General features: G+C 41.4%; 1 protein-coding gene across 2 annotated transcripts in view; it reads right to left on the minus strand.

Moving 5' to 3' along the window:
- Positions 1–8,540: 8,540 nt before the first annotated feature.
- LOC131229123 (chorismate mutase 1, chloroplastic) overlaps positions 8,541–14,897 on the minus strand; it is a 40,136-nt gene continuing 33,779 nt past the window's right edge. The window contains exons 5-6 of one of the 2 annotated variants that reach the window (XM_058224997.1): positions 9,122–9,214; positions 8,541–8,965 (exon numbers count right to left, since the gene is read on the minus strand). In XM_058224997.1, the coding sequence (XP_058080980.1) occupies positions 8,732–8,965; positions 9,122–9,214 (327 nt within the window). In that variant the 3' untranslated portion in view covers positions 8,541–8,731. The remainder of the gene's footprint in view (positions 8,966–9,121; positions 9,215–14,897) is intronic. The other variant, XM_058224998.1, reaches the window with a different exon arrangement.

Consider the following 14,897-nt stretch of genomic DNA (forward strand, 5'->3'; position numbering starts at 1 on the left):
TCAGGCGGATAAGGTCACACCCCTTTCCAACTAACCACGACATAGTGGAAGACGCTGCCTACTGGTATACGGCCCTCGTGCGCTCATGTATCCACTCAGTCTCGACATTGGAGTCATCCTCTGGTACCATCGGGTTTAGAGATTTTCACCTAGGGACATCTATGACGCCCCGATGCTAGTGACAGTATTTTCGATGCCCGATCCTGCCATCCACGATATGCCTGTGGAGGCCACAACCCTGATGTCGCTAAGGCATATAGTAATCATGTCATACAAATGCGAGGTGCATGAATCATATTATCAGTCATAAAGCAATCTTGCGCGTACTACACGCTCATGTGGGGTAACTCCGCTTATCAAGGATCCCCATAAAAAATCTGCCCGAAGGCATATGCTATGATCAGTCACGCCTCATATCAAGCATACATATGATGCGTATGAGCATGAATCACGGAGCTATACTAAGCATGTTATATGGTAATGAACTCTATTTATAACGAAGATGGGCCTAGACGGCCTACACACAAGTATGGGCCTAACAATGGGCCCTAGGGAGAGTTACAATGCGAACATTTAACCATCATTGCTCTTATAATGTGAACGTCAAACCATCAAGGCACAGCCCGTCATACATCATGGTGGAATCACACACCACAGTGGACCTCATACATCACATTTTGCCTCACACAAAGGCCTCACATACATCTCATTGGGCCTCACTCATGGTCCTTATATACATCACATTGGACCTTAATCCATGGGCCTCAAATACATCACAATGGGCCTCATATACATCAAGTGGGCATATCAATGGGCCGCACCAATGGGCCTCATATACATCAAGTGAGTCGCATCAATGGGCCGCACCAATGGGCCTCATATACATCAAGTGGGCTGCATTAATGGGCCGCATCAATGGGCCTCATATACATCAAGTGGGTCGTATCAATTTGTCTCATATACATCAAGTGGGCTACATCAATGAGACGCACCAATGGGCCTCATATACATCAAGTGGGTTGCATCAATGGGCCGCACCAATGGGCCTCATATATATCAAGTGGGTCGCATCAATTGGCCGCATCAATGGGCCTCATATACATCAAGTGGGCCGCATCAATGGGCTGTACCAATGGCCTCATATACATCAAGTGGGTCGTATCAATGGGCCGCATCAATGGGCTGCACCAATGGGCCCCATCATCTACACCATTTATCAATTTTAGAGATCATTTAGGGCATTTCAAAAAAAATAAATCATATCGAAGGATTATTTGGACCGCACTCCAAATAGCGGCGAAGATGATGATTGGAAGATCATCTGGACCATACCACAAATAATAGTGGAGATAATGATTTCCACTGTTTAATCCTCTCAGGGCCTCCATAGATTTTTATTTTCTATACAATCTATTCATATGGTCACAAAGAGCTGGATTAAGAGGAAAAACAGATATCATATTGATCCGGAACTTCTGTGTTCCCACAAGGATTTCAATGGTGGACATTCAATCCCTCCACTGTTTTCTGCAGTGTGGTCCACCTGATAAAGGATCTGCCTTATTTTTAATCTCAGGCCGTAAGACGAGCTTGCCAATTGGATGGACGGTATGGATGTGACACATACATCATGCTGGGCCCGCAGAACTTGCTGACGTTAGTACAGCAGGTATATAGGTGGGTCCATATATATGGGCAGTGTGGATGAAACCCAGTATAGCAGGTATATAGGTGGGGTCCACATATAGGACGCGGATTACGTACTACCCCCGCCCGTCCCTAGCTCTGAACGGGCAATTCTGTGGGCGGGCCCACCGTGATGTATCGTGCATCCAAACTGTCTATCCCGTTTCTCATATTATTTTAAGGCATAAAAACAAAAATGAGGCATCTCCAACGCTCAAGTGGACCACACCAAATAATAAGCTTGGTTGCATTAAAATGCACAAAGCATTAAATGTCAGTTGCATTAAATGCTAGAGTCATCTGTGATGTGGTCCATTTGATCGTTGGATTTGCCTCATTTTTGTTTTTATGCCTTAAAATAATCTGAGAAAAGGGATAGACGGTTTGGATATACCGATAAATCACGGTGAGCCCGCCCACAGAACTGCCCGTTCGGAGCTAGGGATGGCGGGGGTAGTACGCAATCCACCGCCCCACATATATGGGCGGTGTGGACGAAACCCACAGAACACGCTGGTGCCAATACAGCAGCCCTAGGCTGCTCGTCCAGTAGATGGACGGTCTTGATGCAAAATAGATGAACGGTTTGGATACTGCATACATTAAGGTAGCCTCACACGTGGGAGGGTCCCACCATCCCAAACAATGGACGGTGTGGATAGAACATAAACATCGGGGTGGCCCGTCCCTGATGGATGGCGGTATGGATGAAATCCAAACATCAGCTGGGTCCCACCGTCCACCCATCTGGACGGTGTGCTGACACTAACCAATCCCATCCAATTAGGTGGGTTCCCACGTGGGGCCCACCATATCATTATATATATAGTAATATATATATATAATCATATATTATAATATTTATTATTATTATTATTTTATTTTTATATATACTAGCCATCAACAATACAGCAACCAGCGCTGCTGGCCGTCTAGAGATGGACGGCCCACATCCAAACAGATGTAAAGGTGGGTCCACACGTGTGGAACCCACCAGCCTGAGTGGATAAAGAGGGATGGGCTTGGTTGAATTTTGGGGGAGAGAGGGATGAGTGGAGAGAGAGAGAGTTGACTTTGGGTAAGGTTGTGTAAGAGAGGGATGGTTGCTTGTACTTGTGATAGGATATGTACTTGACTTGATTGATTGATTGATTGGATAGGTTGTAGAGATTCTCTCAGAATTCGCACGCGCGGCATTTTTCTTGAAATGAACGCGTGCCCACATTTCCTGGCCTGGGTATCGGATCGGTGTGTGAGTCGCGGCGTTGGAACAGCAACGACGGCGCGGTCGCTAGGATAAAAGTTTCGAGTCGAGCCGACTTAAATCTACGGGTTGCAACTTAGAATTGCACGCAAATGTCGATTACAGGTCGAAGGTTGCCGAAATTCGACCGGGATGACTGCGGAAGCCTACGGAACGGTACAGTCTAGGATACGTGTCTTACAACCTTCACCTAAAAGATTTAAGTAGGACAACCTTATTTCACAACGTCTTTGAGATCAAATCAAACTTATCAAGAGACAATTAATCACAAGGAAAGCATATAAAGAATTAAACAATCACCACAATGCACAAGGAGTTATAGTGGTTCGATGCTTAAACTCCACACCTACTCTACTCCCAAATTTACTACCGTCGTAATTCTGGCTTTCACTATTTCAAGATTTTCACATGGTCACCTTAACAACCTTATATAGTTCTTGTTATTTTCACGAGTTATCACAACAAAACCCTCTTTGTGATTTTTTCACGGGCTCACCACCAAACAACCCGCTGAGATTTTCAGGCTATCTCAAAAAAACCCAAAATGAAATAAAGTAAATATAGTACTTATCTTCAATTGGCGAGTCGAAGACGTAATTTTAACTTGATTACAGCGATCTTCTTTCTTGGGATATTGATGAAGCCGTATATGTGTTCAACCCCAAAAAAATATAGGGATCTAATATATTTTCAATGTAATAAACAATACCCTAATGCTGCAAATTCAATTCTCTAATTCTCAAGTAAAGTATGGATTACTCTATTTAAAAAGATTAAACTAACTTGAGAAAGAGAATAGAATAAGCTAAATCAAATATAAGAATAATTGCACGAATAGCTTAAGGAGGCTTGGACTTTCACTCTTTGCTTGAAAAGATAGATCTCTAATTTTCGTGTTTTGAATGAGTAAGAGAAAGCCTCTATTTATAGCCAAAGGATTTAGAAATTCGGCTCACCCAATTTTAGGTTCGGCTGGCCGAATTCCAACGATTGCATTCCAACGGCTCTTTAGATTTCGCAGGATGAAATCTTTCAAAAATTCAGCAGGCCCAACCCAAAATTCGGCTGGCCGAATACATGGTTCAGTTGGCCGAATCTCCATGAGATCTGAAATCTTATGTTGCTGGAAACTTTATCGAACATACTTCAGGCTAGCCAAGCAAACAGGTTCGGCTGGTCGAACCCAAGGTTGGGATGGACGAACTTGCTTCGGAAAAAATATTTCTTACTGTATACTTGCCTGAATTATGTTGGTTTGGCTGAAGGTAGTTAGACTGGCCGAACCTGAGGTTTGGCTGGCTGAACTCGAGTGTAGTTTACTTAAAATCATATGTTATCGTGATATCATATAAAATACACCTAACCTATGGTCAATCTAAGGTTATACCACATGATAATTGACATATACAAAGTGTTCTGATCTTCAAACCATGTAAAGATTTTAAGGCTTGAGATTTTGATCGAGTCTTTACGAGTTCTTTATGAGTTGTCGAAGAGTATCTTCATGAGTACTTATGCTCCTTTCAAGACTACGAAATTTGACAATCCTAATGTTTCTTAAATATAAGCACTTACAACTTAGAAGTCAAGATCTCGACTCTCGAGCCTAACTCATTAAAAGCGCAATATTCATGCAACCGTAACTTTGATACAGTAGTCATACTAACAACATGAATCTATTCACACATTTTAGGTTGTTCATGGGAATATCATAACTAGAGTGTTGTATTGGCATACTTGGCACACCTAGCTCAAATATAAACCCGAGTGATTGGCCATTACCATGTTTGTGGGAGACTATCTCTTACGAACAATCAAACAACATACGAAATTACCAAATAAGGATAAATAATAAGCTACCAAAAAGCAATTCACGCTCACGAGAATCATATTAATGCTAAGAACTCTCACCGATCCGAGTCCTACAATGCCCTATCCATTCAAAATGGTTTCTGCGGACACGACTCGATAACACCTAGAATTGCGAGTAAGTCTTCCAACGGTCACCCATCCTGGCGGGCCCAGTGTCGCACTACTCGATCAGAGGTTAGTCAGTCATCTTGCTCAGGAATGAAAGAAATGGGACAAACACCCGACTCGCAGAAATGGTGGGTCAAAATCATTAGCTTGATATAATCCAAACGGTCCCCATAATGGTCCAGGCGGCCCCTATCTTAAAGGACATAGTCCCCTTACAGACATGGGCTTTTGCCTTTTAATCAAAGGTTATCTACACGATCTAATTAAGGTCTCATGCCAGACCACTGCTTGGAATGTACAGAACCTGGAATCTCTGGAATAAAAGGTATCCCTTCCGTCATGCCCTTGTGTGTTATTTGTGAATGCCTGTGAACTTCTCCTTTCCCAGATAAATCAAACACACGCAGAAAATCATGCGATTTGCTGCACCCCTAACACTAATGATTACAAAATTATGAAATAACTGGCTAGTGGATACTCCAAGTCATATTTCAGAGTTAACTCACAAGAGCACACGAGCTAAGCTTAAAAAAGGGCCTCGAGGGTGCGATCCTAGCATTCACAGAATATGACTCATTAGGAATTTGCTGGCTTCACTAGTTAAGACCCGTGGGATTCTTTGGACCTTAAGGGATTTCAGTTCTAGTTTCCTTATCTTCTCTCTAGTTTGTACAAGTCCTAAGCATACATCTTTGCTTAGGAGAAGAGGAGCAAAAAAAGGGGGAGAGCAAGAATAAAAGGGAGTGAAAAGAGGCAAAACAAAAGCGGAGAAAAAGAAAGGAAAAAAAAAAAAAAAAAAGGGGTGGAAATAAGGGTGAGCGTTATGTACAAAAGCAGCCTCCATGCAAGGAGCAGCCGATCCATCACCATTTCCACGCTTCGTAGAACTTGTAGCCTCGCCTACCCCTAAACTATCAGAGCTTATAGCCGACAATTCTTCCACCACCCCAATCATAGCTGATGTGGCCCAAAATGTCAAGACATTACAAGATCTTCTGGCCCAACTCTTTCAAAATGGGATCTCTCAAAATATGCAAGCACCATCACCTATCGCCCCAACAGTTCCAGTCTTCCTCTAGCTTTCAACCTCCCTACAGCTTCAAATCTTGTCTTCAATTTCCCTCTAGTATCCACACAAGACACCTAGCATCTTCCCCCTGACAGGAACTTCTTTCAAGCACAATTTCCTACAATTGGGAATCCATTTCAGCAGCCTCCCACTAACAGGATCCACTTCCAGATCTATCCTCCCACTAACAGGATCCACTTCCAGATCTATCCTCCCACAACCAGGAATCTCAGTTAATTCTAGCAACCTCCCACTAACAGGATCCACTTCCAGATCTATCCTCCCACAACCAGGAATCTCAGTTAATTCTAGCAGCCTCCCCCTTACTAGAGCCACATGGGTGTTGATAAAATTCACTGCAATGAAGGAAAACCGGTCCATGTCATACCACAAGGAGCAAACCCTCAGTCTAGTCATTCTAAAATCAAGCGGCTATGGGAGAACATACAGGGGCAGTTCCAAGCCACGGAGAATGAGTTACGAAGACAACAAGCCGTCAATCTTCCATCCACAAAATTCAGAGACTAGTGCCCTTTTTCCCAATGCCCAGAGACTAGTGCCCTTTTTCCCAATGCCCAGGTGCTTCAAAATTGAGGTACCCAAGTTTAAGATGTACGACGGTAGTAGGTGTCCCATATCAAACCTCAAAACATTTGCGGGGAACTTAACGTTGTGACAGGAATGACTAAGTCTTGATTTGTCTCTTTTAAAAGTCCTCAAAGGCTGAATCACTTGGCTGGTATACATCGCCTGCCTATTATCAAATCAGGATTTGGGAACAATTTTCTCAGGCCTTTGTCAACCGGTTTCCATACAATCTGAACATGGCACCTAGGAGGACGGACCTAACTACCCTTAATGTAGAGAAGTGACAAATCATTGTGAGCTTATGTTGGATGGTAGTAAACTATGGGAGCTAGAATGAAGACACCTATCAACAACGAGAAGCAAAACTCCATAATCGTCCACTCGGCAAACCCTAGTATCTTTGGATAACTTGTCTCTTATCCATAGTCAACTTTACCCAACTCATCCATGTTAGAGATGAAGTTAAAACCGAAATAAGGGTTGAGACGATCTCCTCTTAGTGGCCTCATCAGGCCGCCTCGATACAATGGATAGTAAAAGAAATGCCTACCAAATATGAGAGTTAAAACAAAAATATTCCCAGTTCATCCAATGTAAGTTAACAATATCATTGCCTCTGCTCAAGGAGCTTCATTCGCTTCTTAGAGGGAGAAAAGCAACAACAACAACAAAGATGGAACCCACAATATCCCAACCATGATAAGTAGATAGGGATGGCCTAGGAGCCTACGTGATTCACTTCGATAACCCAAACTTGCAATGGGATATTAGCTGTGCCAATCAGGGGCAACTTCTTGCCCGACTACAATTCCTATACCACCAATCTTGATGCCACACGATAAACCGTTGTTTCACCCAAAAGCATGTAGTCTAAAATCTAATCAACGGCCAAAAGATTGTGATTTCACCTTTTATTGTTGCTGGCTCTAGCAACATACTCCAAAATCCCCTACCACAATATCAAGTGATTCCTTGCAACATCAGGCACCCCTACCACCATTATCATCCAATTGAAAGCAGTGAATGATAATCATATCAAATAACAAGGAAGCTTTTCAAAACCCTTTTGAAAAGGGTACTAAATGTAAATTCCATATTAACTAGGTAGCTCGTTGGTAAATTCCCTCCATAAAAATACCCTCATTTGAGGAGTTTGTTTTGTACAAATGGGACTCACATATAAATGGCACTCAATCATCCAGCAGGGTCAATCCATAAAAGTGGGATGCCTAAAAATCAATCCGATAATCAAGTGAGCCACACCATAGAAAACCACCTACTACCAGATTTTTGGGGTGGCCCATATTCACGGTGGAGCGACCGTGCCAAAAGGTTTTAGATGACATGCACACATGACGGTGGGCCCACACGGGTAAAATTACTTGCGAATATAGAACAGTCAATTGCTCAGAGACAACAATGTTGTTTCCTTGTGTTGGGGATCCGGAACAAGACTTCCAAACAGAGGGAGTTGCATGTTAATAATTCAAAACAGAGGAGAGGTAGAAAACAGAGAAGTGTTTACTTATCTTTTAAAACCCCCAAGTCAGAATTCAGAGTTAAAAGTGAGATTATACAAGACCATTGCCAAAAAAAAAAAACTAAGAACAAATGTCTAGAAACTAGTTAGTCGAATAAATTGGTACCCAAGTCCAAACCCTGACTGCTATAATTTCCAATTTTTACATTATCTCCATCAAATGTACTTAGAATTGGAAGATACAATTTTGAGCCAAGCCCATGTTTCTGATCTTGATCACCCAAAAAAAAATCTGGCAGACCTTGATCAGAACCCAAAAAATAAGCAGGCAAATCAGAAAGTAATTGCATTGGAATCCTTGAAGACTACTTTCCAACATGGGTGTGTTGGCTTACTGCCATTTGTAAATTTCAACAGAGTAAAGGTCTGAGTATCAAGATACATGGATTGGTAAAAATCACAGACCACAAATCACAAATCACAAATCATCATTATATCATATATGAAACTGAAAATCCTCATGTTTCTAGTGAAAAATAATATTAATATTTGTCACACTACCTTATGTAATAAGGACTAGGCACATTTAAGTGAGCCTTTTCTTTTCAATACTCAAATTCTCCGTAGAATTTTGTAAGCCGCAAATAATGCAAATATTCTCCCTTCAATCCAATCTTCTTAGCAAGTATTCAATCTGAACTTCCTTTGTCAGTGGCATGATCCATTCTCCATAGAGATGAGCAACTACGCTTGGCTTGATTTTGTACACTGGAGTACCTCCACTTTTCTCATTGAGACCAATCTCCTGACCGTAGATCTTCGCCTTCATTTCTACTCTTTCCTTTATAGCTGCTTCCACCTTCTCATATGTTAGCAAATCCATCAACTGGGCCCTGTCCTGCAACATCCAGAATGTAAAACATGAGTATCAGTTTTATAATCCCAGAAAAAAAAAAAAACAAAAAACAAAAAACAAAAAACGATGAAGAAAAACATTTAAAAAAGAAAAAACAAAAGACCATGAATTGGGACCCATAGGGGAAAGAATGTATACTTGTGCTCTGATGGCAGCCTCGTAGACAACTGGGGAGGCTCGAAACTTTGCCTCTGCTACAAACTTACCATAATGGATTCTCTTTGAGAGCGCCTGCAAACATGACGTGGCATAGGAATCTGAGTTGGGTAGCGAATGTTGAACTTGCCACCAATCATGGCAAAACAGACAATGGGTGAATGGAGATGACAAAACAACAATATCCAGAAGTTTTAACAAATTCCCCAGCTAATTAGTTCTGTGCAACGGTGAGATAAGCATGGGTTCAAGCTAGTTTTAACTTGGATATGTCAGTGTTAGACATGCAAACCAGAGAGAACTAGACATTCCAACATATCTGAATGGTTATATATGGCATTGAAAGATATGGGATTAGATAGATGCTACTTCCATACAAGCATATGATATAGAGCCCATCTAATATAAACGAACACATTAAAAGCCATACATAGATCAAAAATTAAAAAAAAATATAGGTCACATCATGACATCAGTAAAACATTTTATTTTTTTTAATAACAGCTACTCTAACACGTGTCTGGCACACATGTTTGACAACGGAATCTTTAAATGGAGGTCCACTGTTCTATAGATGGATGAGATAACAGGCTTCTATATGAACATGGGATGAACATGGGAGAACACTATGAGAATGATTCTGATCATATGAGAACCGCCAGGGGTCAGCTACATTGAAACGAGGTTTTCTGATGAAACAGTTCTATTACAATAACCGAACTTTGGAGACAAATCAGAGACTCACCCTAGGCTTTTGCCTCCGCCAATCAGGCAGGGCTGGAGGAAACTTTTCTACCTGCCTTCTCATTTCTAACAACACTCCCAATCTGTAAGCCTTCAAATACCCAAGGATGATCTATCGAAATCGAGCTTCCATAGCTTCCATTGCCCTTTAATCTTAGGAGGTTCACAATCCTGTAACAAATCCATCTAGAAATTCCCCGAAATTCCCTCCTCCTAGGAGCCTATTTGATGATAGATGCTATGGAATGTGGCTTAGGCTCTTTCCTTAACATCTTGTGCTTGAGGCTCTAAAGAGATGGGATTTAACTTTGAGCTTTCAACATCAACTGGATGTTGCTTCCACCCTTCTTTCTCTTAAAGGGTACCCATGACCACCCTCAAAATCCCGTAAATGGTTTAAAATATCTTCAGATATAATCAGTTTCAGCTGGAACCAGTCAAACAGACACATGCACACACCATTGTCCTATATCGGGATAAGTTGCACCAAATATGCTTGGTTTTGTCTGAGTCATTCCACACCGACCCTGCTCAGTTCATCTGGGTGAAGGTGAGTCAGGAAAATTCAACATGCACCAAATCTGCCCGGTTTTGTGAGGGAGGGAGGGATTCTTTGCCCAGCGTGTGTTCGATGGTCATAGTGGGCCCAACCCAATGAATAGCCCAGTCAAAACGAACAAATGGCAGAATCTCAATCAGATGGATCATAAACCAAAACTTATGCTCATTCAATTTCATTACTGGGCTATTGGGTGGACATTTAATGGACAGTCGAACCAAAACTATCATCTAGCAATATGAATTCAACAAACCAATGCCCATTAATCAAAGCCTAGGGTATCGCAACAGATCTAATGTTTGGATTATAAACTATCTACGGTGAGTCACACAATGTGGATAATTTAACCTAGTTTAGGCCATGCTTGCAACTTCTAAGTGTCTATATATCAACCAACACTCTCCCAGAGTATCAAATAAATCCCTTTTTTCTCTGTCTGCGTGTGTGCGTATATGAGAGAGAGAGAGAGAGAGAGAGAGAGAGAGGAACAAATTGTGATAAGGGTTGATTTCCAACCTTCCGGTCTACTTATGTCTCTTTCATTGCCTGAAATCGTTATTACACAAATTGGAAAAACTTAGAAGGGATTTCTTATGGCAAGGAGCATATGACAATCACAAATTCATTTGATGAAATTGGTTGATGTATGCAACCCTCACGACAGAGGAGCACCAGCCTAAGGCCTTTGGATTTGAGAAACAATGCTCTCCTTGGTAAATGGCTATGGAGGTTCGGATCGGAGGACAATTCTTTATGCAAACAAACTATTGAGAGGAATATGGTCTTCAACTAAGGGGATGGTGGACTCGTGATTCCTCACTTTATTGAGCCTCAAATCTATGGAAATCAGTGGCTTGTTGAAAAAGCAAATTCTTGGTGAGGGTGGCTTTCTCATTGGGTAATGGCGAAAGGATCCGCTTTTGGGAGGAATCTGGTTAGGCAACAAACTGTTACGAGACGCCTTTCCTTGGCGTGAAACAACGCTTCTCAGTTATAGGAAATGAAACAATATAGGCCCCACCATGTCACATGAAACTTTCGGACAAAGAAGCCAATGACCTCACTAACCTCTTAAGGTTACTCCCTTTCAAAAAGCCCGAGGTGAGCATAAACGATACCATGATATGTTTCAAGGAAAAATCCGACCAATGCTCCATGAAATCTCTATACAGGCTATTCAGAGTCTCCTCTTTGGAACCCTTGTGTCGCCACACCGCTCATGTTTAGCACTATGGGACTCCCAAATATGCTGTCCTGGCTTGGCTAGTAGGAAACAATAAAGTCCTAGCAGTAGACAATCTACGTCGAAGGAATTTGCCTCTCACTAATATGTAAGAAAGCTGAGGAATCTGTGGTCCATCTCTTTCTTCACTATCATGCAAAAGACTAAATGGGACAGCTTCATCAGACTTTTCACTCACTGCATGTATCATCTCATAAAAATCAAGTTCCCATTCATCACATTGAATGTACACCGTGGGTTCATTTCTTCAAACACATGCATTCCACCCGATAAATGGACCAGCTGATTACCCACCATCGAAACTACCTCAAGGACAAATTGAGCATAAACAACATGCCTAGTTAGCATGAGGCACTTGAAGATGGGATATCTGGAAGCAGCGTTCCCCAGATCGAAACGCATGCATAGGGAATATGCATATGACACAGCTGTCATAGAGAAAACATCCAATCATTTAAAGCAGAGAGAGAGAGAGAGAGAGAGAGAGAGAGAGAGATTCTCTGAGAGAGAGAGAGAGAGAGAGAGAGAGAGAGAGAGAGAGAGATTCTCTTTTCTTTTTTAATTTCAATATGATTTTTTAAAGTTAGAATAATTTTTACTGTTTTTTTTTTTTTTCATTTGGTTCTTGAGACTCAGCCAGTTTCGGACAAGTCACAGCAGTTTCAGAGGTACAACCAGTTTTGGATTATGACAAGTTGCATAACAGAACCGATACTTTTGATCCTTGATCCATTAAAAACCCAAACTGAAATACCATCTGACTAAGAACCCACTAAATGACAGATGCTATGGAATTTGAATTAGATTTCTTAAAGTTGGCCCTGATTCCTGGTCTTTTATGTTTGGCGCTCTAAAGAATTGGAAATTGAATCTGAAGAAGCTAAAATGATGAAATATTAATATTAAAAAAGAATCGGTGCAATCCAGTTATCGAGTCAATGAGATCTCGACACCCGAATCACAAGAAATGGAATAGAGGGTGAAATACTTTATTGACGTCAAGCTTCTTCTTACAATACTTAAGAAAAACTCACACCGAAAAACTTTAGGAATTGCCTACCCCATACACCACCCCTCCTCTCATAGAGACCCTAAATGAATCTTTAATGAGAATCCCCCCCAACAAAGAGACTGATTTCAAATCAATTATAGTTGATTTCAAATCAATCTAATCTACCTAAGACAGTAAAAGCTTAATAATAGTAAAAAGCAAATTGACGCAGGACAGCCCTAATTATGATGCATGCTCATGGACACAATTAAACAACAGAAATAAAAAGGAATAAATGATCTAAAATTCTAACAGTAATCATCATAACTGAGAAAATCATAAAGGAAACATGCAATGGAGCGGGCCATCACCACAACCATGGATTATGGAATTCAATTACTACTTAGGTTGGATCCGGCGAGGGATGAGACCTCCCGATCTTGCATGGTCACACCCAATCGATCAACGAAGATCACTAGTCCGAAGAATCAAGAAGTTTCTCAGATTAGGGATTTGAGAATTTGGGGGTTTAGGGTTTAGATCGGTTCTCAAGATTTTGATCGAAGAAGGATTAGCCAAAACTGAAAAATAGAAGTAAGAAAATTATTACCTTGAAGAAGTTGGAAGGGCACAAGAAGAAATTAGAAGAAGAAGATCAAGGGAATAGAAGAAACACCATTAGAGAGAAGAGAGGAAGGAGGCAACCAAAGGGTTTGCTTTTCATTAATCAATAGTTAAAATTCGAGTTTAGGGCTTTAGCCCACTTAAAAAGCAAATCAAGACATAAAATTACTAAAATACCCCTAGAATAAGCAAATAAAGACATAAAATTACTAAAAGACCCCTAACTAAGTCAAAAACAAGCAAATAACATAAGTATGGAAAAGTTTGGGCGCTCGGTCTTCTTTCTCCAATCTTCCTTCACATGTGTCTTCCCTGAGTGGGGTCTTCTATATGTCCAATCACATGTGAAAGATCTTCAGCTCCTCAATAGTCGCTTATCCACAAGGACGGCACTTGTGGTTGGCGCTTTCTTCATTGGTACACCTTGAATGCGCTTGTGTCCGCATCAATTCCCCTCGGGTGAGAAAAACTCGACTCCGACGAGTTGAAACTTTTGTAGCGCTCTAGTAGATCTGGATCAATACCCTGCAATGCGTCGCCCGACAGCCACGTAGATTCAGATGATGGTTTGTTCTTCCACTTGACAAGATACCTTTGGAAACCCCCATCTCTCATGGATACTATCTCGTCATCCAAGATTTCCTCAATTGCTTCTTTATGGGTAATGGGTAGAGGAGGGGGTGGAAGGGGTTGGGTAGCAAATTCAGAAAAAGGCCATGAAAGGGACGATGTATCAACAATGAGAGTATGGGCACGGATTAGATCTTCCACATTAAAAGTTCGATTAATGCTCATTTCAGGTGGAAGGTCAACCCGATACGCGTTGGACCCAACCTTTTGTAATATCTTGAATGGTCCAGCACTACGCGCTTGTAATTTCTTTGCAGATCCTTGAGAGAATCGCTCTGGCCTTATTCGCACCATTACATAGTCTCCTTCTTGAAATTCTTGCACTCTACGATGAGAATCAGCTGAAACTTTATAATCATCATTGCTCTTATTTAACCGCTGTCTAATATGTATGCAAATCATGAATATGGCGTGCGAATGCATCGGCTGACTCAGAAGACCTTTGGGTAACAGACATAGGTAAGAGATCTATGGGCATTCTAGGTTTATAACCACTTACAATTTCAAAAGGACTCAACCCTATAGATCTATTAACTGACCCATTATAAGCAAGTTCAGCAGTTGGTAAAATTAGGTCCCAAGTCTTAACATGTTCACCCACTAGACAACCTAGAAGATTTCCAAGGCTACGGTTTACCACTGCAGTTTGACCATCTGTTTGTGGGTGGTAAGCAGTAGAAAATTGCAAACGAGTTCCCATAATGTGCCACAGTATCTTCCAAAAATAGCTAGTAAATCGAACATCACGATCAGACACTATGGCTTTAAGTAACCCATGGAAACGCACCACACCATCAAAAAAGAGACGAGCAACATGAGACGCATCTCACGTCTTCGAACATGTGAGAAAATGCGCCATTTTAGAAAAACGGTCCACAATGACAAAAACGGAATCATGCTTTTTTAGTCTTGGGAAGCCCGAGCACAAAGTTCATACTAATGTCCTACCACGGAGCATGTGGCACTG

Source organism: Magnolia sinica, chromosome 16 (assembly GCF_029962835.1).
Source record: "Magnolia sinica isolate HGM2019 chromosome 16, MsV1, whole genome shotgun sequence".
NCBI lineage: Eukaryota > Viridiplantae > Streptophyta > Magnoliopsida > Magnoliales > Magnoliaceae > Magnolia > Magnolia sinica.